The sequence below is a fragment of the Mercenaria mercenaria genome, chromosome 17, assembly GCF_021730395.1.
Source record: "Mercenaria mercenaria strain notata chromosome 17, MADL_Memer_1, whole genome shotgun sequence".
Lineage (NCBI taxonomy): Eukaryota > Metazoa > Mollusca > Bivalvia > Venerida > Veneridae > Mercenaria > Mercenaria mercenaria.
The window spans coordinates 68,938,183-68,963,362 of record NC_069377.1 but is presented as its reverse complement, the minus strand read 5'-3'; the positions used below and the strand labels follow the sequence as shown (position 1 = coordinate 68,963,362).

At 35.3% G+C, this 25,180-nt stretch overlaps 2 protein-coding genes across 2 annotated transcripts; both read left to right on the top strand.

The window, feature by feature from the left end:
* Positions 1-4,740: 4,740 nt before the first annotated feature.
* Positions 4,741-8,338, top strand: LOC128550295 (zinc finger protein 862-like). Its single transcript, XM_053529097.1, has 4 exons — positions 4,741-6,589; positions 6,780-7,243; positions 7,470-7,588; positions 7,872-8,338. The coding sequence occupies exons 1-4, from the start codon at positions 5,767-5,769 to the stop codon at positions 8,005-8,007; spliced, it is 1,542 nt and encodes a 513-aa protein (XP_053385072.1). The 5' UTR covers positions 4,741-5,766; the 3' UTR covers positions 8,008-8,338.
* A 144-nt stretch (positions 8,339-8,482) lies between these two features.
* LOC128550296 (uncharacterized) lies at positions 8,483-9,662 on the top strand. Its single transcript, XM_053529098.1, has 3 exons — positions 8,483-8,714; positions 8,887-9,160; positions 9,313-9,662. Exons 2-3 carry the CDS (start codon positions 8,957-8,959, stop codon positions 9,532-9,534), a joined length of 426 nt encoding a protein of 141 aa, XP_053385073.1. The 5' UTR covers positions 8,483-8,714; positions 8,887-8,956; the 3' UTR covers positions 9,535-9,662.
* The last annotated feature ends 15,518 nt before the right edge of the window (positions 9,663-25,180 follow it).

Below are 25,180 nucleotides of genomic sequence, written 5' to 3'. Positions count from 1 at the left end.
TCACGAGATGTTAAATGTTTATATAATTTTGAATAATGGTGGATAAATTTAGTCAGATATTAGTAAGATGTTGTTTGATCTGTTGTTAATACTATGTATTATTTAAACCTTTCTGTGTGTTTTATAAACTTTTGCACTTCGTTGAATATCAGTGAACTTTCCTCCATTGTTAAATCTTCTTTATGCGTTAGTACTTAGGGGATGATAGGGGCGTGTGGTTATAAATAATGGATGTCTTTGATCTCGAAAACGATTGCATTTAAAAAAGAAATGCTCAGCATCTTCAATGCCATAGCCACATTCACACTGAGCTGATTTTAAAAAGATCACCATTTAAACTATTACATCTATTTCTAATTCTGGCGTGACAGACGTACAGTGTCCTTACACCAGATAAGTAAAACAAAGGAACTCGTGGAAGTTAAAATTTTTCTTTGAGACTGGTTTTAAAAGCGTTTGAAGAGGACGATTTTCGAATATTAATTTCTAGGTTGCTCCAAGCAGAAATAGCAGATGGTATAAATGATTTGGAAAATATTTATGTTCTTCTTGCAACTGTAACATAATTAGTATCGTTTCTTAAGTTATATGGATTAGTTTCTGAAACTTCATGTGGAAAGACAGTATTAAGATAGTCTGGTAAATCGCCGTGTTTTGCTTTATACATTATAGTTAATATTTGAATCAATCGACGGTCTGATAATGATACCCATCCTATTTCTTGTAGTAACCTTTCGATCGAAATGGACTTGGTTAAACCAGTAACTATAACCTTGCAGCTTCGTACTGTAATTTTTCAATATTTTCCTTTTTGTATACGGTACAACTATCCCAAATTACACTGGCATACTCCAATATAGACCGCATATACGAAATGTAAATTTGATTTAAAGTTTTCCTGTTTAATTTGAATTTTAACAATCACATTGATCCCAAATTTTTGAGGCATATTTCGTTATATTTGAAATATGTTCATGCCAAGTATCTTCATCACTTAATGTTAGACCAAGATGTTTATGGTGTTGAGTAAAATTTAATTGAACAATATCAAAATACACCAAAGTATGTGTTGGATTATTAGTAAAAGAGCAGTAAAGAACTCCTGTCTTGTTACGGTTAATGGTAACTAACCACTGTTTTGCTCACTCTTTTATCCGTTTAAGGTCTTCATTGAGAGTTAATTCTATAAAGTTTGAGTCCCAACTAGTTACAGGTAAGGAACTGTCATCAGCAAAAAGACGTGTTAAACTTTCAAGATTTTCAGCTATATCATTAACGTATATCAAGAATAAGGCCTAACACTGACCGCCATCACATATCTCATCGACGTATATTTAATTCTATTTGACCTTATTTCGATACTCTTCAATGCGGAGGTATCAAAGACGCGCTTCCTGTCGTCTGCATGCGTCAGTTTATTTTTTTGTGTGGTGTTGTTTTTGTGCGTTCAGTTATAACTTGTGCTTTTTTTGTTGTTTAAGGTATTTTGGATTTTAAAAAGAAGCCGAATATTATTCATTAGTAAACTATGGTGACATACTGCCACGGGATATCTCGATAGAGCTACTTAAAAAAAAGTTATCTTGATAAAATGCAGTTTTCTGAAGATTATCTCCATAAGACGAAAGTTTCCCGGAAATGTTATAGGAGAGATCGTGTTTGTAAACAAATCCATTGTATTTTCTATTTTTAGAACTGATAAGACAAAGACCGGGTGGGTAGACGCCGAGCGTCCATGTTTTTTGTAAACAGTGATGTTTTTCTAACGGCTTAAACTTTCTCAGGGTCACTCAAAAATTCATTTTTGAAAGACCCTGACTTTCTTAAAACACAAATAATATCAATAATTTTTTGATCAATGGAAAGTGTATAAAACAAGCAATTTATTGCTTACTTTTGATTATAATTTTGAAATTAAATGGATTAATTATGAACGCTTAACATACAGTGTTTTTTCAAAAAGTTTGGAGGATCACTATGCCGCTATTAAAATCTTATGTCATTTAAAACGGTTATTCATTTTAAAAAGATATTTAAATGGGAAAATACGAAAATCGTAAGCATTTCAAAACTTTCTGAATTTTTAAAATCCATATTTAAAATGAGCGAAAAAGTTCAGGGGTCTAGCTAGGTCCAATTTTTTGGGAGAAGTCACTTCTCCCTCCAGCTGATTTAGGGAGAAGTGGGGAGACTTTAGAGAGAAGTGGGAAGACTTTTCCTACCGCAATGCTGTTGAGTGCTACGAAAGACGGCTGTAATTTTCTTGTTTCTAAATAAAAAAGATTGAAGTGACCATTCATTTTCTTAGTTAGGTCATTTCCCATACAGTGGTTATTGTTTCATTACAAAATTCTGAAAAAAAGTCGTTTTCAAAATTCAAGCCGATGCTGTTAATCTAACCCGCCGATTTTTGATGATATCTGTATGAAGTATTTATTAAATTAACACCGAGTCACCACCTCGGTAACAATATCTGGCTCGTATAAAACTGAAAGTAAACTGTGTAATCTAGAAATACGTATTCAAATAAATTCATCGATGGAAATCAATTTAACGTAGGTAATACAACATACGTGTCATTCTTTTACCATAGATAACAAATAATTGTGTACAATATTCCAATTAATCGCATGGATAATCAGCAATTTCTTTATAAAAACATTTTTTTTGTGCTCTCGAACATGTTGACAATTAAACCCAAAGTGTCAAAGATGTAACCGCGGCGCTAATTGGCTAAACACAATCGCCTCTGGTGTATCGGATAATTTGATTCGCTTTCACACTTCTCGGGAAAATCTCGCAAGTACCTGAAGTAGGCGGAGCTTAAATTATGCTTTCGGCGTGTGTCTCTGTGTATTCAACACTCGTTTTGACACCGTGCAAATTGTCAACAGTCCGGGTGGCGGTAATTAGCGAATGCGGATATCAAAGAAAATCGGGCGACTTGCATTTCGCTTTGAGGTTAGTTTTGAGCGAAGTTTGAAGTTACAAAGCGCCTATTTCGCTCAAGTCGCCCACTCGCAAGAGCCCTGAAAGTTATTAAAAATTAAAAATTCAGATCCCATACACAAACGATGTAAAAACATTTGTTTTACCCACCACCAGATAAACAGGTATTTATGCGTGACGTCATGCCGATCTCTCCTATTACGTTAATTGCATTAGTTTGCGTAAGTGGCCAAGCTGCCATTTATTAGCCAGATAGCTATCAATACTGTCAACAATTATCTTGATATTTTCGAACTTTTCTGACACGTTTTTTAGAATAACGAAAAGTTTCCTGGAAATAAAAAGCATATCTAGAAATATAATTTTTTAATACCTATGGTGGCATATTTCTGCCATGAGATAGCTAGGTAGCTATCATAATAATATTCAAGAAATTTGTGCATTTTCCTGAAAACATTTCAGCAAAACATTGTTTTCTAGATATTTTATTTGTTTCCTGAAAAATTTCGCATTAGTGCTTGAAACAGCCACAAGTTACTTGGTAGCTATCACGATTATATTCTAAACTTTCCAGAAAAGTTGTGCAATTGTCTGAATACATCGCAATAAATCATTTTTTCCAGATATGCTTTTTATTTCCAGGAAACTTTAGGCTATTCAGAAAAACGTTTTAGAAAAGTTTCAAATATCAAGATGATTTCTGTCAATATCAAGATAACTATCTACCTAATAAATGGTAACTGTTGGCACTTACGCAAAAAATACAGAGTAATAACATTATTATACTGTCAACCATTGAGATATTCTTTTCAGAAAACTTCACCTTATCACAATAACTTTTTTTAAGTATCGCAATAGCTACCTAGCTATCTCGTGGCAGAAATGTACCACCATAAATACCTTTACCATTATCTCTTGACAGTTTCAAGCACCAATGTGAAAATATTTTTTTTTAAAAAAATGCACATATTTCTTAGAAAGTTCACAATATTGCAGTGTACGAAATTCAGATTTGAATCCAATAGCCCGTTCGGGCTACCAGATTAAAAATTTTCCAAGCCCGACATCAATTTCACTAGCCCGAACTTTAACACCTTAAAATACATAATTTTTGCACCATATAACATTTTGTTTTACAGACATCTCTATGCATGTTTGAAGTAATAAAAGACATACAGTACATGTTTGCCATGTTTTTGAAAAATTTTAACTCGAAATACTCCAGTCCAGATCAGCATCGTCAGAGTCCAAAAGCATTGGACATGACACTCCTTGCCAAAACGAAATCTAAACTGCTATGCCCGATTTTTTAGGATCCGCACTCGCCAATTACTGCAACTCGGACTGTTGACAATTTGTAAGATGTAATACCGAGTGCTGAATACACATTTACACACACGCTGATAGCATAATTTAAGCTCCGCCTACTGCAGGTACTTGTGAGATTTTCGCGAGAAGTGTGAAAGCTAATCAAATTATCCGTTACGCTAGAGGTGATTGTATTCATCCAATTAGCGCTGCGGTTACGTCTTTGACACTGTGTTTGATTGTCACCACGTAAGAGTGCAAAAACCAATAATTCCATAAGCGTTTCTCAGTTTGGAAACTCGTTTAATTAACATGTTTTTTTTAAACAAATGAGGAAAATTCGGTAGCCCAGTCGGGCTTGTACCTGTGGAAAATCGGTAGCCCCAGCTGAAATTTGGTAGCCACGGGCTGTCGGACTACCGTGAATTTCGAACACTGATATTGTTGTGATAGCTACCTAGCTATCTCGTGGCGGAAATATGGCAGAAATATGCCACCATAGTTAACAGAATATATGATTTTTATATTGAAGGCATCATAAAGTCAATCCCCGTCATATATCTATCTACATGTATTTTCCGATAGTGTCAAACCCCTCATGGACACGGGGAGTAGACATTTGATGATGCTCAGGAATCTGACCTATCATAAAAGACAGGGTGTGCTTGTTACTATCACTTAAATAAATTGTAACAATAATCTATTCAAGAAACAAACAAAAATGAAGGAAAACCCAGGTGTACACTAACAGTTGATGCGGTAGTACCTGTAAGAATATCATACAGTTACCTGAATCAGTGGGGCACCTGAGAATCAGTGTATTTTCTTTAAGCATAATTAAGCTTTGTTTGAACAGGGAGTCACATTACATTTACATCATCAGTTTTTGCACTGGTTGTGACCAGGGAATGGGTAATGGAATGGTAATGGACATATTATATATACCAAAGCGGGTCCCACAGCAGAGGTCGCGAAAGCCGTCGGACATGTCCGGTAAATTTTGATCCGGTCCGACGTGATATATCAAGTTCACAAGACCGAGTGTCCGATAAAAATTGCAGGTAAATACAAAAATTACAGGTCAATATGATAAAATAAGAAGAAAGTTCTCCACGACTTCGCAAAAGTTTGAACAAAAAAAAACTTACTTTCATTATAACATGGAATCCCGAGAAATTGTTGTCGAAATATATTTTAGTAAGCGCTTGTTTGATTGGTCCTTAAAATAGAAACAGTGGAAACCTCTTACGACGTCACAACAATTTTAAGAACGCGCGTATCACTGGATGCGTTGTTCCGACTAATCGTGGATGGTACTCGATTTATGTACGCATTCAATTTTTCTAGCAACAGCGCGAGAACCAGGCGGGAATTTCCAGAAATTTCGAGGTCATCTTTCAATGTCAACATCAACGTGACATTCGGTGTTTGTCAGCGGAGCGAGGAAGAAAAAGGTGATTTCGATTTCATACTATTCGTTTTTGTTGTTAAAATTTATTTTTAATAAACATGTTATCAAATTTGAAGTACTTTGATGGTGCAAAGCCTGGTCTTAAACGGAAAACGAACCCCACGGCCGAGGATGTAAAATCAAAGAGTAAAAAGTATGAGCAAAATCGGCCCGAGAGAAAATTAAATGAAAAGTGGAAAATAGGTCGATCTTGGCTAGTATTTAGTGACAATGACACTATGAAGTGTTCTATTTGTATCTCATATTTTGAAGGTAAGGTATCCGATCCTTCAAATTTGAGAGGCAATAACACTTTCATTTCAGGTTGCACTAACCGTAAGATCAGTGCTGTTACTGATCATGAAAACTCTAAGAGTCACTTGAAAGCTGACTCTTATTATAAGTCAAAGTCAAGTTCTTGCGAAGAAGTGTTGCACTCGCCTGCAGGCCATGCATTGATGTCCATGAAATCGGCTGAAAGACATCGACTTGCCTACCTTTTTCGCAATATCCATGCTGTTGCAAAAAATAATAGACCTTTAACCGACTATACCTGGTTATGTAAGGTAGATAAAGCAAAAGGTCTAGATTTAGGCGACACTTATCTAAACGAAAAAGCTGCCCTGGATTTTCTTTCTGCCATTTCAGGTACAACAACAGACAAGACACTGTCAATTTTGAAGGAGGCCCCATTCTTCAGTTTTCTAATGGATGGAAGCACTGACATTGCTGGAGACGAACAAGAGTCGCTCTATGTTAGGAGTGCAGCTAAAGGACGTATCATAGAGAGGTTCCTGTGCATTGGCTCTCCTAAAAGTACCTGTTCTGCAGATCTGCAAGTATTTGTTATGGAGGCCCTCGATGGCTATGGGATTGACAAAGGTTTTTGATTTTATAAAAAAAAAAAGCTATATTTTTACAAATTAAAAACAATACTAGTATGCTTTAGGTCAGATAAATACCAAATTGTAATACTAATTGATTCCCAAAGAATTAATAAACAGACATACTATAAGCCTTTAGACAGAACCATTTTACTCTCAGTTCATACATATATCTCATTTTTTTCAAGGGAAGCTTGTTGGCATGGGCAGTGATGGTGCTTCAAATATGGTTGGCTCCAAGACTGGTTTGGCAACTCTGTTGAGGCAGGATGTCAATCCAGAAATGGTCAACATACATTGTCTTTGTCACCGACTGGAGCTTAGCTTCAGAGATGTTGTAAAGGGGTCTAAGCTTTATGACAAACTTATGACACTGCTCGTTGGACTGCATTATTTTTACAAAAAACAATACAAAAACAAAAAAGGCCTACTGAGTGCCATGGATGCAAGTTCTGTCAAAGGTGTCTTGCCACCTAGGGTTACAGGTACAAGGTGGCTTCCCCACCTCACTCAGGGCATCACCAGCTTGCTAAAAACATTCAAGGCTTATGAGATGCACCTTTCTACAGCCAGCCATGAAAATCCAAAAGCTGAAGGATTTTATAAGATGCTGACAGACAGGAACCTGATCACTTTTGCCATTTTCTTAAAGGTATGTTAAACATATCTGAATACAAATGTAAACAGGTTTATTTTATGAAGAATATGTCCATGCAAATTCTTTGGTTACAGTACGCCTTATTAAAACTGAATTCAGTGGTTACCAGTTTTTTAAGACCAACCTGCAAAAAGTATTCAAATCAAAGGATCTTATCTTCAAGCTTAAGTTTTATCCTAAAATTTAGTCATTTAGTTCATATAAATATATTCATACACAGGACACATTAGACCCATTGATGAAACTATCTCTGCGTCTACAGAAAGATGATATCACCTTGGCAGACAGTCTATTCTGGATTGACACCACGGCAAGTCTCATTGACGACTCATTTGCAAGGTATGACTATCGAGCCTAACATACGGAATAAGATGATTTACAAAATGCATCATAATCTATTTTAGAACATGGTATCAAGCATGATTGAGAGAATGACTTAATATGTCTAAGAGGATGCACTCTCTAGTACCTCTAGTTTATGCAAGGGAATGTGTCGGTAGACTCATTAACTTACTTGCAGTGTTGATTAATAGAGGTATTCAATAAATAAAACTAAATACTTTTGTAAATCTGGTTTAAATTTTGAACTTAGAAACCAATGGCATTAATTGAATTTTCATAGAAACAGTGATCAGCTTACAGAGGTGTTAGAAACCGGGGCTGTAGCTGGAGTGACCTTGAAGGGACAACGTCCAGAAATGGCTTACAGGGAAACCATGGTTAAGGGTTTCTCTGAAGCACTAAGATCACGGTTTTAACTGAATAGCCCTGAAAAGTCAGTTGTTGATGCCACAAGAGTTTTGAGTACAAAACACTGGCCTGTTGATGACGATGCAGTATTTAGAGGTTATGATGTTGAGATCTTGGTTGTTTGGTTGAACGTTTATTCATGTGTTGCGTTGTTATTGTTCCTGTTGGAGAAAATCTGTGTTGATTCAGTTTTAATATTTCTTTCTTTATTAGTGATAAACAGTGTTTTAGTTTGTCAAAGTCTGGTCTTGGATTGGATTAATAGAGTTACCAGAGATATAAACTAGCTATTTTTATTTAGGGGACCAGACTGTTAAAATAAATGTTTAACATTAGGTATATGGGCATTTTCTCCAACAATTTAGGGGCCTAGCCCAAAATCTAGGGGCCATGGGCTACTGGGCCCCTGCTAATTTTATATCCCTGGTTACTTGAATATGTTCTTAAAATTAAAAACTGCTGTTGTATAACATTCTAATTAAGACCTTTTTAGAATGTGAAAATATTAACACCCAGTATTAATACCTTTTTAGTAGAATGAAATACGAGTCTATGGCCAGATTTTTAAAGCAAAACTTATTTCAGACTTTGGCTGTGAAGAGATAAAGTTGGTGGTTTCACACTATACAGAAACCCTCAGTAGAGCTGATAGGTGTTTTGACCCTGAAGAAGCACTTAGTGAGTGGCAACTTCTGAAAAAGGCACTGACAAAAAGGTAGTATATCTAATGTATAGAAATAACTTCTATGTTTGTATCCAGTAAAATATTCCAGCTTGTTTTTGAATGTTTGCAGACAGTTTTAAATCTTAAGTAAACATCCATCAGTATAAATGCCATTTTTGGACTGTATTTTTGACTGTTTTAAATTGAATATATAACTATTCAGATATGGTACAAGCTTAGCCAAAAAATCATGGGCTAACATCTATGACGAGGTTATAGACGAGGAACTCTGTATGATTATGTTGGTGATCCACCTGCTGCTAAGTCTGCCACCTACAAGTGTTTCTTGCGAAACAAGTTTTTCGCAGATGAAACTGGTAAAGACAAATCGCCGCACACGCTTGCAAGCAAAGACATTAAATGATCTGATGGTTGTAAAGTTGCAGTCACCTGGTATCGACAAATTTAACCCTGATGAAGGAATTGATAAATGGCTGGTAGGTAACACCCATGTTTTTTAAGACAAATATGTTTTAAAAATGTAGATCATAATTATAATATAGTCCACCAATATCAAGTTGTAACTAGCATATAAATATATTTTATTCACTATAATCATAGAAATATATTTAACTTATTTCATTTCTAGACAACATCGGCTAAGCCCAGGAAGCCAGGATATAGACGAACTAAAGCAGCCAGCAAATCTGAAGCTGCAGAGGCTGAGTGTATCAGCGATACAGAGGATTTTGATGACGAGGAAGATTTTGAGGATGCTATAGATTACATAAATGAACTTTGTGGGGGGAAAGACGGGGATGATACAGAAAATAAATATGAAGACTTGATGTCAGAAATATGTTTTAATTAATGTGGAAATAAACTCAAGGGATCAAATGAACTTTGGGGGGTGTGGACAACGATAAAATAGAAAACTGTATAAATCTACTGAGTAAAATGATTGTTTGGTTTGTAAACAGTGTTAATTAATATGTTGAAATAAACTTAAGAGATGTAAATTGTGTAATTCTGTCTATACAGGCTATGTATAAATACCAGTTTTTAAGACCAGATATCAAATTTATCAAATAGAATTCGGTCTGGTAAAATATTATCCGGTCCTGTAAAAAAATAATGTTTACCAGACCGACTGTCCTGTGAATTTGCCAGGTCTTTCGTGACCCCTGCCACAGACGTACGCCAGTTCACAAATGCGAGTCCTTGGCCTAAAATATGAGTCAGGGATGCAAAAAACACATGTCCGGGAAATCCCTGAATAAAGGACTTCAGACACTATCATATGCTTCTAGCCTACATTTTGAAGGCAAAATTCCCATTAAGTATTTAAACAATACCCAAATCGTTTCGAGTCAGTGATAAACAAATGTGTTAGTTAACTTATTGCAGCAGAAACTGGTTTGTATCTGTTCCTGTCGAGATGTTTTTCTTATTTTATCTTGGCCAGGGTATATTTTCTTGGAAAAATAAAATGTTTAATTTCCGTAAAAATGTAATGCCATCACTTTACGGAAGTTTTAAATATATGAATTCCAGTCGAATAAAGTGACAAAATCATTTTATTTAAGGAAAAAATAACATTTTAAGATTAAAATCCTATAAATAAATAAAAAATAGAACTCTATTTTTGCAAACAACCTGTACTTGATTTATCTATACCCTGTTCGTAATGTAAAGTTATTGATGCATTACATGTGTGAATAGGTATACATGTATAAGTGACCGGTCAGTTTTATTATAGTGGTTCAGGTAGTTATTTAAGTACATGTACATTTCTGTATAGTTCTGTTATAAGTGCAGGGTTCGATCTTAACGCAGTCTCGCGATCCCGAGGACACCTATTTTAGCGGAGGGCCTCCTGAACTTGGAAGCTGGCTGTCCCGTCGGGACAGTAAGTTTTCAGTTCAATATAGCTAAAAAAAATATCAAAATGAAAGAAAAACCTTGCTTTGAAACGATTTTCGATGTAGACATCTGTTCTAACCACAGTCTGGATGTTTACTCTCGAATACATACATGTACGTAGACTGGTTCCGCGTCCTATAAAATATATAGTGTGAAATCACAGAAGAGACAGCGGGTACCAGTCTAACATGTACAGTACGGTCCGGGTACGGGGTTTTACCATGTAGCCTCGCTTTCGGTTGTCCTGTATTTTCGCGATTATTTGTTTACCTGTCAAAAAGTCATGTGGAAATTTATCGATGGCGTTACAGAACCAGCCATTAAAAAGCCATTGATTTTATCGATTGTTCACTGAAAATGGGAGGGATTCCTGAAATCAGGGAGGGACAGCTGAATTTGTAAGGAGGAATCCCGCCATTGTTAGAAAAAAAGTAAGCATCTAACCCTGAAGTGATGGCAGATAGTTGTGTGCAGCATAACATTAATACTAAGAAAAGGCAGTCATCTTATCAAGGTCTTGTTTGGGATAAGTACCAGTGGCACAGATAACATTTGAGCCGCGCCATGAGAAAAGCAACAGGTGACATAATATATAAATACGGCTAGAGACGAAAACAAACTAAAAGGTCCAGCCGAGTTTCAAGTGGATTTTTTATGCAGCGACCTGGATACATTTTATTACATGTTTAAGCCAAATGAGCCGTGCCATGAAAAAACCAACATAGTGCAATTGCGACCAGCATGGATCCAGACCAGCCTGCGCATCTGCCCAGACTAGTCAGGATCCATGTTGTTCGCTAACGGTTGGTCCAATTCCGATAGGCTTTGAAAGCGAACAGCATGGATCCTGACCAGACTGCGCAGGTTAGTCTGGAACCATGCTGGTCGCAAAGCCACTATGTTGGTTTTCTCATGGCATGGCTCATTCGGCTTAAACATGTAATAAAAATGTATCCAGGTGGCTGCATAAAAATCCACCTGAAACTAGGCTGGATCTTTTAGTTCGTTTTCGCGTCTAGACATATTTATATATGCCATCTGCATAGAAAGCGACTTGACACATCACTTTCGTGGCATCACACGGAATGTGAAACCGTCACTGATATGACCTGCCATGAAGCTACTGTTCTTGACCTATGCATCACAGGCATATCAATCAGAAATGAAAAATATATAAGAAATACAAAACATAATAAAAACAAAATGGAAAACAAATTACATCCTCATCGCCAGTGACGTGCGCGTTGTGAGTGGGGTGGGGGGTATGTTAAAGCACATATGTGTCAATCTACTGCAACAAACAACCAGGATAAGCCAATGAAAATTTTACCCAACGAATAATAATGAATTCACAGTATTTGCTTCTTTTACTACTTAAAGTACATGTATAAAATGCTTATGTGTACCCTTTCAAACATTTGTATAGTATTTGAGTTACAAACAGATGTAAAAATATGTGACTATCAATTTATTAAAAATGAATATAAAAAGTATTGGTTACTTTACATTTGGGAACACCCTGTAGTTATATTTTTTGTTTAAAAGTACTGTTCCACCCCTTGCATCAACGCAATAGTCACAGAAAATGTGTATAATTAATATCTACATATGCTGGCCAAATATGGTTTTGATGCACGGGTGGGAAAACAATTTGTACAAGGACAAAACACTTTTTATATCTAAATATATACAGGTAGATTAATTCTATTTAGAACAAAAATCACTGTTCCTTAATAACAATTATTGAATTTCACTTAAGAAATTATCGCAAATTTTATTTTGATGGCTATAAATAAATACTTATTTCTAGTGTTTTTTTTCACATTTGGGATAGGCAATTCACATGAAAGTGTCGAAAGTCTTACCTCTGTCAAATTATGTGTTGAACATCCATTGTTTGACAAATATAAGTGCAGGTAACTTATAATACAACAATAACAGTTCAGCTTTTTCTCATCATTTTGGGAATGCCACCAACAGCGGTACAGTTGGGAAAATACCTCTGTAATTTGTCTTAATTGGGAATAATGGAAACTAACAAAATGTACTTTTATTTCTTTTTGAATAACATTTTAAAATGTGTGATGGTATATTGATAACTGTTTACTGAATTTAATGAGTTAAAGTCTACAAATTAGCAAAACTATTGTTGAAAAGCCAAAAAAAAACTAGGCAGTAACAATGGTTTGGGAATTTTAAGTTCAACATTGGGAAAAAACATACTTTTTTGCATTGGGATTGCCTCCTTTTACAGGTGGTAGCTTTTGTCACAGGGTGAGAAAAATGTGCAGCCAGACCGGGACTCAAACCTGGGGCCTCGGAATACCGTTCCGATGCTCTACAGACTGAGCTACCCGGCCGCCTACACACTTTCTCCCCATTTTAATATTCAAGTCCTATGCCGTGATATGTTTCCCCACCATTTTGAAATTCGTCCTTGAATTCAGCGGGTACTTTATATATAAGCAATTACAGGAGTTAGAGACTAACCAGTGTAATGCCGTCACGGCCCAACGTTGAGCGCCAAATGTCACAGGGTGATAAAAATGTGCAGCCAGACTGGGACTTGAACCCGGGGCCTCAGAATACCGTTCCGATGCTCTACTGACTGAGCTACCCGGCCGCCTACACACTTTCTCCCCGTTTTAATATTTAAGTCCTATACCGTGACACTTCATAGGGAAAAAAAGCCCAAAGTACAATACCTATTGTTATGGACTGTGATATATAACCCAGGTTGGTTTTTTTTACCGGGAGGGGAAGGGGCCCGGGACAGTGATTTGGGGAAAAAATAGCTTGGCATTTAGGCAAAGTGGAATAAAAAAGCTGATGTAATTTAGTCAATTTTTGGGGAAAACTGCATAATTTAAAAGAAATTTTCTGAGGGGGAAGGAGCCTATGACAGGCTCTATTATAGAAGGGAAAAAAACCTAGCTGTAACCAGTGAATTTAGTATAGAAAAACAAACGAGTCTGAAGGATCAAAAGCCAAATTCTAAATCCTATGCGAAATGTACTGCCTGTATACAATGTAAATGTTTTCAGGATAATTGTTCTCTAATAATTAACTCAAGAATAATCTGTTAAATATTATGCAGTGTTTTTTTTTTTTTTGTTCACTGTGAAGGGAAAGGGGTCGGTGTCCTTTGGAGGGGGGTGGGGGGGGGGGGAAGCGACGTAAATCTAAGAAAATGGAAATTTTTGTTGGTGTTGAAATAAACAAGTTTAAAGTTTATTAAAAAAATTCAGGGCCCATAAGGGCATGTGACATACGTCATGACATTTAACAAAATGTAGCATAATAATATCAGATGGCAAGACTATTACATGATCAAATAAGCTTTTCTAATGTGGAGGATAAGACATCCATTTTTGACCAAACAATGTTGAGCATTCCATCCCCAGCCAAACTGACCTCAGTGTTCTGCGGAGGATCAAAAATGGTGGGGATAATATGTCCCCTTTGTATGAAAAGTGTGGGGACATTTTCGAAATCTTGGGGACAACAACTTTTGACCATAATGTCATTGAAATAAATCGGTAACATTACTACAATTGAAGTCAATTTGTCAATTTATACTATAAACGTTCATTAAAATGTTTAAATATAATAGGTGGTTTTCAAAATAATGAAGATTTTTCTTCTCTCTCACCTTATTTTACTTCAGTTCAGTTTTAGAAAGTCTTTTGGGGTTTATTATATCCACATCAATGTAGTTAATAAATGTGTGCAGTTTCAGGTAAATGACTCAAGCAGTTTTAAAGTTACATTGAATTATATAGGTAATTTTGTCCCCTGTGCAACCAAAAAAGTGTGACATTTTACAGTAAGGCTAGTTTTCAACAGTGTCTTATTGTTTTCAAACCAAGCTTTATTATTAAAGCTTTGGTTTTTCATAAAACTTAAACTCCCCACATTTAAAGCAAAATACTTTTTTTCATAAACAGCATCATGTTCTTACCAATATCTCACATCTTGTGATTGAACCCCCTTCACAAAAAATAGTGAAAAAAAATACTAAATTTAAATATTGACCTCTACAATTTCACAACCCCATTACTTTTCTTAAGTTCTAATGTTTTTCTAAGATCTTAATCCTTTAAGCTTTGAAGACACAATATGTTTTTTTTGTTTAATGAATCAGCTTCCTCAGAATCTTGATGAATGTCTATACACCCAAAAATGTCCCCTGTGCACCTTTTCAGCAGTTAAGCATCAGATTTCTTTTATTCTTTAAATAAAATGGGATTTTACTTTATTTTCCTTGAAAGGGAGTTACAGTGAATACAAAAGCAGCTTTCAGCTTCACATATAAGGGACTGTTAAACATTCATAAAGCCAAAAGTGATGTCCCCTGTGCACCCTTTTTTTCACACTCATCAATTACCTTAGCACTGCTGTAATATATGGTGGCAGTTCTATGTTCTAAGCAATGTGTACACAAAATTTAGGCATTACTTGATAATTTAGCTTTATAAAAGAAACCCTGGACAATTTAAAATTCTTTGTTGCATGTTTTGCCATAGTTGCCAATTTTCAAGTTAAAAAGTGCACGGGGGAGGAAGTGTCACAGGAAGGATGGAGTTCTTCTGATAACCTGTCATGTTTTCTTCTGATAACTGTTATGGAGTTCGTCTGATTTCTGAATGACGTCCCAAGGGATCGTAGAAAAAAATGGTAATTATTTATCTTTAAATAGAGAGAATGGGGTGTAAAACTAAAGTTTGATGATCAAGATTGCCTGATGTCTTGTGCTATGCGTCAGAAAAAACTGTTTAGTTTAATAATCAGCCCCACTACTTTGAAAAGAAGACATTTTGAGTAAAATATCGAAATCGTTTGCTCATTCATACATATTATTCTTCTTATTCACGTTCTTAATCCGCAGCACATGCAATAGAATAATTCTAGTGCAAAGTTGCAAACATATACCACTTTCTAACAATTTTATGCCCGATTTTTCAAATGTTACGGAATTCCGGTGATAACTCTGAAGATGTCACAGAGTTCTTATGATAACTTTTATTACTGCCAGGGTGTTTCTTGAGCTATGGTAAGATACTTTTTAGCTAATTTTATTATTTAAAAAGGGTGTTAACGATGTTCTAACGTAATATATTTATCCAAGGCACAGTATTCTGGTTATAAAATGTACGGTATGAGTCTTTTGTTAAGTTTAAAACTATATGCAGTATAATGACATATATAGTAAAATACGAATAGATAATAAATGCAGTAAATTGTATTTTTTCGTTCTATCAATGGATGTGCTAATGTTCGTGAACAACGATTTATTGGTTTCCGTTTTGATTGATCACTGAATTGAAATCAAATCCGTTATCTTTAATTTAGGGTACCCCTAATAATTGCTGCATTTGCAGAGGCTGTCTGTTTCTGAAGTGGTTGATCGGATTAATGATAAAAAATAATGCTATATAGTATGATTTACCATGATAATTATAACTTTACCATCATAATTTTTTAAATCCTTCATATAGTTGACACTGAAAAAGTACAGTCACAATGCGACACTACACAACACAGAGAGCGAGCTACCGCTTCATGTGTAATCAGTTGACATGAGTCATATAATGATATTATATAAATACCATATGGCAGCGTGTGTGACATTGATATTGTCAACCCGAGGGCAGAATGTCACCCGAGGCGATAGCCGAGTGGTGACATTCTGTTCCGAGGGTTGACAATATCAATGTCACACACGCTGCCATATGGTATTTATTTTATTATACCGAACAAAACTAAACACATAAAAAAGTTTTAAAAATGTTTCTGGTTCATTTAATTCAACAGTTTCATCTTTAGCGCGGTAATCAGTTGTGTACACACTGAATAGCGACGTCATTACAATATGACACTGTGTACAAGGGACGCAATCATATGGCTAAAAACCTGAAGCAGTTATTTGCCCTTATATGACATTCAAAATATCAGCGCGGTCACATGACCTGACAGTCACTTTCGCTTGGTCACGTGTCAAAAAGACTGAAAATGTTTCTGATAGTCAAAATATCTCCTTTTCGGGTAATGGGATTTTACCATTGTAGACAAAAGTGAGGTATAATAAAGCATATTTACCACAGATTTGAGGCAGATAACCGACATGTTCGTAATGTGACTGGCGTTAATACTGCAGTATTGTTATTATATCTTACAGAATGCATATAATTTTCGATGCGCTGAATACTGCGTACCAAATAGGGGGTTGTCATCCTCATATGTGCGTGACTATTTGTCATATAGAATATCATAATAAGTGAAAATGTGAATTTTAAAGTGCTATCTAAATGCTATAAGATGAATAGAATGGCATTTTAGAGTTTAGCTGGAAATATTATAAAGTAAGAGGAGTCTGCACTTTCTTACAATAGAATCCACAATGTAATTTCCAAGCCAATTAATTAAGAAATAATAAATAATTATGTCCCTATATTAAATCACAAGTGCGTAGCACGAGTGATTTAATATTCGCATCCGAACGACTGCCCATATTTTATTAACTGATAAAATTATTGGAACATATTTATTATTTCGATTCTAACCACGCAAATTCTGCGCATTTTACAGCACGACATTTTAGCTCAATATGTCATTCGGCTGGCCATATGCTATTACAAAAACCTCCCACGAATGGAAAGCGTTGCATAAAACGGAATTTTCCGATATTCATTAAATTTTAATTAAAGTATTAAGTTGTGAAAATGTTTTTTTCAATAATATCTAAGGTCAGATATAGAAATCAGATGTAAATACTTTATTCAAACCTTATATATATGCAGTTTCTTAAAATGTACACGTCACTACATGATGGCACTGAAACATACACGCCAGAACATTGCGGCATATAAACACGTAAACACTTGAGTCTGGAAGATTGGAACATGAATTATAATTTTATTTTAGTAATGTCAAAGTAGAATCTAGTTGGCATTTGTGGTGCTTACAGCGCAGAAATTGTAAACTACGTACACGACCAGATAGATGCACTGATGCTGAGATTGAAACTTACCAGGCTGAAACATTTTCTTACGGTAAAAATATTAATAAATAAATTCATCAGTTAGAAATTGTTTGTTTCAGAAAATTTGATGTACATTTTATTAGTACTGCTTAGCACTGAAAAAGTCGAGTATTTAGTCGGCATATAACGCAAGCAGAATAGAATCTCACAGTCATGTTACAATCGTAGGGTGGAATGGAACAGCTATATTTTATCGTAGATTCATGTATAGGCGATTTTGCTATATGTTTATATAGCAACTGCTGCGGATCGTGTTGGATATGAAAATAAGAGTATATTTCTGTAACTGTTTAACACTGTACAGCATTTATGTGCAATTTGTATTTAAAAAATTAACCATAGCCAGATCATCATTATTAGCGTACACAGTCCCTTTAAAAGTAACATCTAGTCAGAATAACAAATATAACACTAAAAACTTATCATTGGAACTCAAAAACACACATACCGTACATTATATAACCACAATACTGTGCCTTTGATAAATATATTACGTAAGAACATCGTTAACACCCTTTTTAAATAATAAAATTAGCTAAAAAGTATCTTACCATAGCTCAAGAAACACCCTGGCAGTAATAAAAGTTATCATAAGAACTCTACGACATCTTCAGAGTTATCACCGGAATTCCGTAACATTTGAAAAATCGGGCATAAAATTGTTAGAAAGTGGTATATGTTTGCAACTTTGCACTAAAATTATTCTATTGCATGTGCTGCGGATGAAGAACGTGAATAAGAAGAATAATATGTATGAATGAGCAAACGATTTCGATATTTTACTCAAAATGTCTTCTTTTCAAAGTAGTGGGGCTGATTATTAGACTAAACAGTTTTTTCTGACGCATAGCACAAGACATCAGGCAACCGTGATCATCAAACTTTAGTTTTACACCCCATTCTCTCTATTTAAAGATAAATAATTACCATTTTTTCCTACGATTCCTTGGCACGTCATTCAGAAATCAGACGAACTCCGTAACAGTTATCAGAAGAAAACATGACAGGTTATCAGAAGAACTCCATCCTTCGTGTGACATTTGTTCCACCGTGAATTGGAAATATCAACTTTATTGCTTCTTAAGCTGTCAAGTTTGCCTACATATGTTAATGTTCACTAGTGAATATTGTGTAGTTGAAAGAATTCTACTTAAATATGAACATATTCTATAAATATATTTTTGGGTGCAATTTTTCCCCTGTGCATCTTTTCAGTAACATTATAAAGTATGCATGTATTTTGCCATTCCATTTTACCCTGCATGACATTTTGTCATTTTTATACTTTGAATAAGCATTGCATGTAAACTAAGCGATTTCAATGTGTTAGTTATGTTTAAAGTCACTTATTTTTCATTTAAAACATTACATGCTGCTGAATTTTCATGTTTTGTTGCGAAAATTTTCAGTTTTGTAGTTATTTTGTGGAATACACTATTTATTTGAAAGGATTTGTCTTAAGTTGATCACCTGCCAATAGTCTTTTTATAAACAGAAAACTAATAATAAATGAATACAACAATGATTTTCAAATATGTGTCCCCTGTGCACCTGTAAAATAACTCAGTTTTGAGATGACAGTTTTCGAAATTATTATTGCAGTACATTCTTGAAATTTGGCATGCGGTTGATGAACATGCAAACTGCGAGAAAAAAATAGGTTTTATAATAATATGTTAATTATTTTTCATTGAGCAATAACTTTTCTTGGTAGAATTTTATTTTCATGTCATATTTAAATGCAGAAATGGTGAATTTAAAATTAGTTCAAAACAACAAACATTGTCAGAAAACAAATATTTTGATAAATTAAGATTTCATTTACGTTCCAATCTATTTCACTGGTATCTAACCCCACTATTCTGAAATTTATTCATCATTAATGGCCACTTGAATTCAACCCTATGTCACATTTTTTAATAAACCCGTTACAATTTTCCTTGAAAATGAACATTCAGCCAATTTACACCTTGTAAATGGATTCACAATCCAAAATTACTTCTATATTTTTCTGTAATACTCATACTTCATATTGAGAAATGAATCTTTTAGGCAAAAATTTATGCTTGACTGGAAATTTTCTTGACTTTTTCTGCAGTTAGCCTGCTAAGAAGTGCACATTATTGGTCACCATGTCGTAGGGAATATTCATTCATAAAATTCCAAACTTATTACCAGACAATGAGAATTATACCAGACTTGTCTTCATTCAGACATTTTTAGAACGGAAATTCCATTATGAAATTGTTGATAAGATACTGAATATATTAATATATGTTTTGTTTCAGAGGTTCTCTTGCATTCCATTCACACTTATGTATCACTATTTAATCCATGTAGAAGCCACTAGATTCAAAATGATGAAGAAAGATAAGGAAAGCTAAAGGAAAGTCAGTCAAGAAAGCTCCACAGGGTTTTGACAAACTCCTAGATTTTCTACTTGTAGGTATTGACAGTACATGGTATTCATAAATATCATTTGATTAAAAAGTTTCTTATCCCTTAAAGAATAACTGCATTACTTCCTGTAAATATATGTTAAATGCTGTAAGCCAAGAAGGAGAGCTATACAGAAAAAAATTATTCTTAATTAATAGAGTTATCCACTTCATTGACATGTTATGAGTAAAATAATATATGTTGGTATCATAATCTACAGAAAATTTCATGACAATTTTATTCTAACAAAGTATTACAACTCGACCACTCGAATGGAGTATTCCAGGTTGCTATGACTGAATAATATTTGCAATCTACTTACATCTAGCTACAGTCATTTTCAGCTCAATGACCAAAGGCTCAGAATATATCTAATCACCATGTTCCAGGGGTCTTTTGTACTTTAGCAAATCTCAAAATTGCTAAGGAATATCACCAAATGCCAGATTAGATCATTGATATGAACTCCAAGACTTGAAAAAAATAGAAAAGACCCGAGTAAATGGTCATCGCCCAGGGGTTACTTGATTGGACAATCGAAATCTTGACTTAGAAACTAGTGCTTATATTTACGGTGAGTGACCAGGGTCATCATGACCCTGTTAATTTTCTAACATAGTTGATAATTGAATAAATCTCTAATATATTAACCGCAAATTGACTGACTAACCTTAGAACCTTCAAGTGTTAAATGTGAGCAATGACCAACTCGAGTACTGTCGTTCTAAAATTTTTCAATAAAATTTAGAATATTCCACTGGCAATTACATTTATTCAGAGTAAATAATACTTTAGGTCCACCTCTACAAAATGTTCGAATTGACAATTTATGCAAACCAGTTTGACCATGCACCACTTGGGAAACTTAGAGAAATATTCATTCTATAACTAATAATAAATGCCTGCATTTCACCTTAATCAAGCCCCAGTCATTTTTAGCTCACCTGACCAAATTGAGCTCAAATTGACCCCGCCCCAGGGGTCACTTGATTGTACATAGGGAAATCTTCATAAATTTGCTAAAAATAAACCAGAAGGCCTAGATCTTAGATATTTGATATGTAACATTGCCTAGTAGACTTGTACAAACTTGTTCAAATCATGACCCCCGGGGTAAAATTGGCTCTGCCCCAGGGGTTACTTGATTGTACATCGGAAAATCTTTGACATTTGAAACATGTAGCTTATATTACTCGGGTGAGTGATCCAGGGTCATCATGACCCTCTTGTTTAATTTTTCTGAACAGTCAGTATTGACTAATTGACCAGTAAACCAAGTAATTAACCGCCCAACATTGCTACTACTACCATTTTTAGCTCACCTTAGCCAAAGGCTCATGGTGAGCTTTTGTGACCACTCGATGTCTGTCGTGTGTCCGTCAACATTTTCTAAAAAAATCTTCTTGAAAATTACTGGGCAGAATTACACCAAACTTCACAGGAATGATCCTTGGGTGCCACCCTTTCAAAATTGTTCAAAGAATTGAATTCCATGCAGAACTCTGGTTGCCATGGCAACCACATGGAAAAACTTTAAAAATCTTCTTGTCCAAAACCACAAGGTGTAGAGCCTTGATATTTGGCATGTGACATCATCTAATGGTCCTCTATGAAAATTGTTCAAATTATGCCCCTGGGATGAAAAGAGGCCCAGCCCTGAGGGTCCTAAGTTTTACATAGACTTATATAGGAAAACTCTTTCAAAATCTTCTTGTCTGAAATTACTAGACCTAGACCTTTGATATTTGGTATGTAGCATTGCCTTGTGGTTCTCTACCAAGATTGTTCAATTAAATTATTACCCTGGGGTGAAAAGAGGCCCCGCCCCAGGGGTCCTAAGTTTTATATAGACATATGTATAGGAATTTTTTTTTTAAATCTTGCCTGAAACTGCAAGGCCTAGGCTTTGATATTTGGTAAGTAGCATTGCCTAGTGGTTCTCTATAGAAAATGTTCAAATTATGCTCCTTGGGTGAAAAGAGGCCCAGTCCTGGGGGTCCCAAGTTTTACATAGACTTATATAGGAATTTTTTTTTAAATCTTCTTGTCTGAAAGTTGAAGGCCTAGGCCTTTGATATTTGGTATGTAGCATTGTGTAGTGGACCTCTAACAAGATTATTCAAATTATGTCCCTGGGGTGAAAAAGGCCCAGCCCTGGGGGTCACTTGTTATATGAGTTATATAGGAATAAATACATGAAAAATTATCAGATCATATTTCCTAGACTGCTAAATTATAATTACCTGATGACCCCAAGTGATTAGGGGTCACTTGACTATGACCTTGACCTACTGACCTACTTTTTTGTTTTTTAAGACACAGCCTTGAAATTTGGATGACATGACATTGTACAGTTTTGCACACAGGTCTAAGAACTGACTTTCAGTGACCATGAATGTGACCTACTGACCTACTTTTTAGCTCACCTGTCACAAAGTGACAAGGTGAACTTTTGTGGTCGCGCGGTGTCCGTCGTCCGTCCGTCCGTGCGTGTGTCCGTAAACTTTTGCTTGTGACCACTCTAGAGGTCACATTTTTCATGGGATCTTTATGAAATTTGGTCAGAATGTTTATCTTGATGATATCTAGGTCAAGTTCGAAACTGGGTCACATGCCTTCAGAAACTAGGTCAGAAGGTCTAAAAATAGAAAAACCTTGTGACCTCTCTAGAGGCCATATATTTCACAAGATCTGCATGAAAATTGGTCAGAATGTTCACCTTGATGATATCTAGGTAAAGTTCGAAACTGGGTCATGTGCCATCAAAAACTAGGTCAGTAGGTCTAAAAATAGAATTACCTTGTGACCTCTCTAGAGGCCATATATTTCACAAGATCTTCATGAAAATTGGTCAGAACGTTCACCTTGATGATATCTAGGTCAAAATCGAAAGTGGGTCACGTGCCTTCAAAAACTAGGTCAGTAGGTCAAATAATAGAAAAACCTTGTGACCTCTCTAAAGGCCATATTTTTCATGTGATCTGTATGAAAGTTGGTCAGAATGTTCATCTTGATGATATCTAGGTCAAGTATGAAACTGGGTCACGTGCGGTCAAAAACTAGGTCAGTAGGTCTAAAAATAGAAAAACCTTGTGACCTCTTTAGAGGCCATATATTTCATGAGATCTTCATGAAAATTGGTCAGAATGTTCACCTTGATGATATCTAGGTCAAGTTCGAAAGTGGGTCTCATGCCATCAAAAACTAGGTCAGTAGGTCAAATAATAGAAAAACCTTGTGACCTCTCTGGAGGCCATATTTTTCATGGGATCTGTATGAAAGTTGGTCTGAATGTTCATCTTGATGATGTCTAGGTCAAGTTTGAAAGTGGGTCACGTGCCATCAAAAACTAGGTCAGTAGGTCTAAAAATAGAAAAACCTTGTGACCTCTCTAGAGGCCATACTTGTGAATGGATCTCCATAAAAATTGGTCAGAATTTTTATCTTGATGATATCCCGGTCAAGTTTGAAACTGGGTCACGTGCCTTAAAAAACTAGGTCAGTAGGTCAAATAATAAAAAAACCTTGTGACCTCTCTAGAGGCCATACTTTTCATGGGATGTGTATGAAAGTTGGTCTGAATGTTCATCTTGATGATATCTAGATCAAGTTTGAAACTGTGTCAACTGCGGTCAAAAACTAGGTCAATAGGTCTAAAACTATTAAAATCTTTTGACCTCTCTAGAGGCCATATTTTTCAATGGATCTTTATGAAAATTGATCTGAATGTTCACCTTGATGATATCTAGGTCAATTTCGAAACTGGGTCACGTGCGATCAAAAACTAGGCCAGTAGGTATAAAAATAGAAAAACCTTGTGACCTCTCTAGAGGCCATATTTTTCATGAGATCTTCATGAAAATTAGTGAGAATGTTCACCTTAATGATATCTAGTTAAAGTTGAAAACAGGGTCACGTACCTTCGAAAACTAGGTCAATAGGTCAAATAATAGAAAAACCTTGTGACCTCTCTAGAGACCATATTTTTCAATGGATCTTCATGAAAATTGGTCAGAATTTTTATCTTGATGGTATCTAGGTCAAGTTCAAAACTGGGTCACATGAGCTCAAAAACTAGGTCACTATGTCAAATAATAGAAAAAAAGACGTGATACTCAAAACTGGGTCATGTGGGAAGAGGTGAGCGATTCAGGACCATCATGGTCCTCTTGTTAATATTTTAGCATCAGTTTGCCATTTTAAACATGTGGCTCATATAACTCAGGTGAGCGATTCAGGGTCATCAAGACCCTCTTCAGTGTTCGCGTTTTCTGAAAATTTCACTGAGTCCCTAGGACTCAGTACTCCCAAAAAATGTTGAGTCCCAGCCAAATATGGTTGAGTCCCAGGTTTTGCAGCTACAATATTGACAAATGTCCATGTTTCACAATAAATAACACCTCTTCTTTAACTTCATAAATGCATTCCAGTTCTGATAAGAGGTATAAAAATATTGGAATCTACAAAGTTACATCAAATATAATGGGTTTGACCAGCTAATAGTTACTTTAACAGGTTTAAGCACTAGACTAAGATTTTACGGAAAAAGTCACTTCTTTGTTTAAATCTTTTTTTTTCAAGTCTATCAAATTATAAAACAAACCAGCTGAAAAGATCAGTGAATCTGCTTTCTTATCCTTGTTAATCTAATTTCTCATTCTTTTGAATTTATATAATGTGATTACTGACTGTAAATTGTAATTCTAAGTATTTTTTCCAGTTAATTTCCTAATCACTGCCAAAACCAAACACCTTTTAGTTAGATCTATGAATACAATTTCAAAACAGTTTGATCATTTCATATTCTAAAATTAGCCCAGCAAAAAATAAATCAAGCTCCTAGTGCAATGTTTAGTCAAAACAAGCAATATTGTACCAGAACTGACTGTGTGAGTTAAATACATGCCATCATGACATCAGCAGCAGTAACGTCACACAAAGGGTACACGGTCCTTTTGATCCCCTAATGTGGGCACACATCAAAAGAAAAAGTTGTCAATCATGTTTAACCCAGTTTCTGCAGCAGTTGTCAGAAATTTGTGTAAATTTCAGTAAGGTTATTTTCGTCACAGAAAGTGTCAGTGATATGTTTCTAAGTTCGGAGTAAAATGAT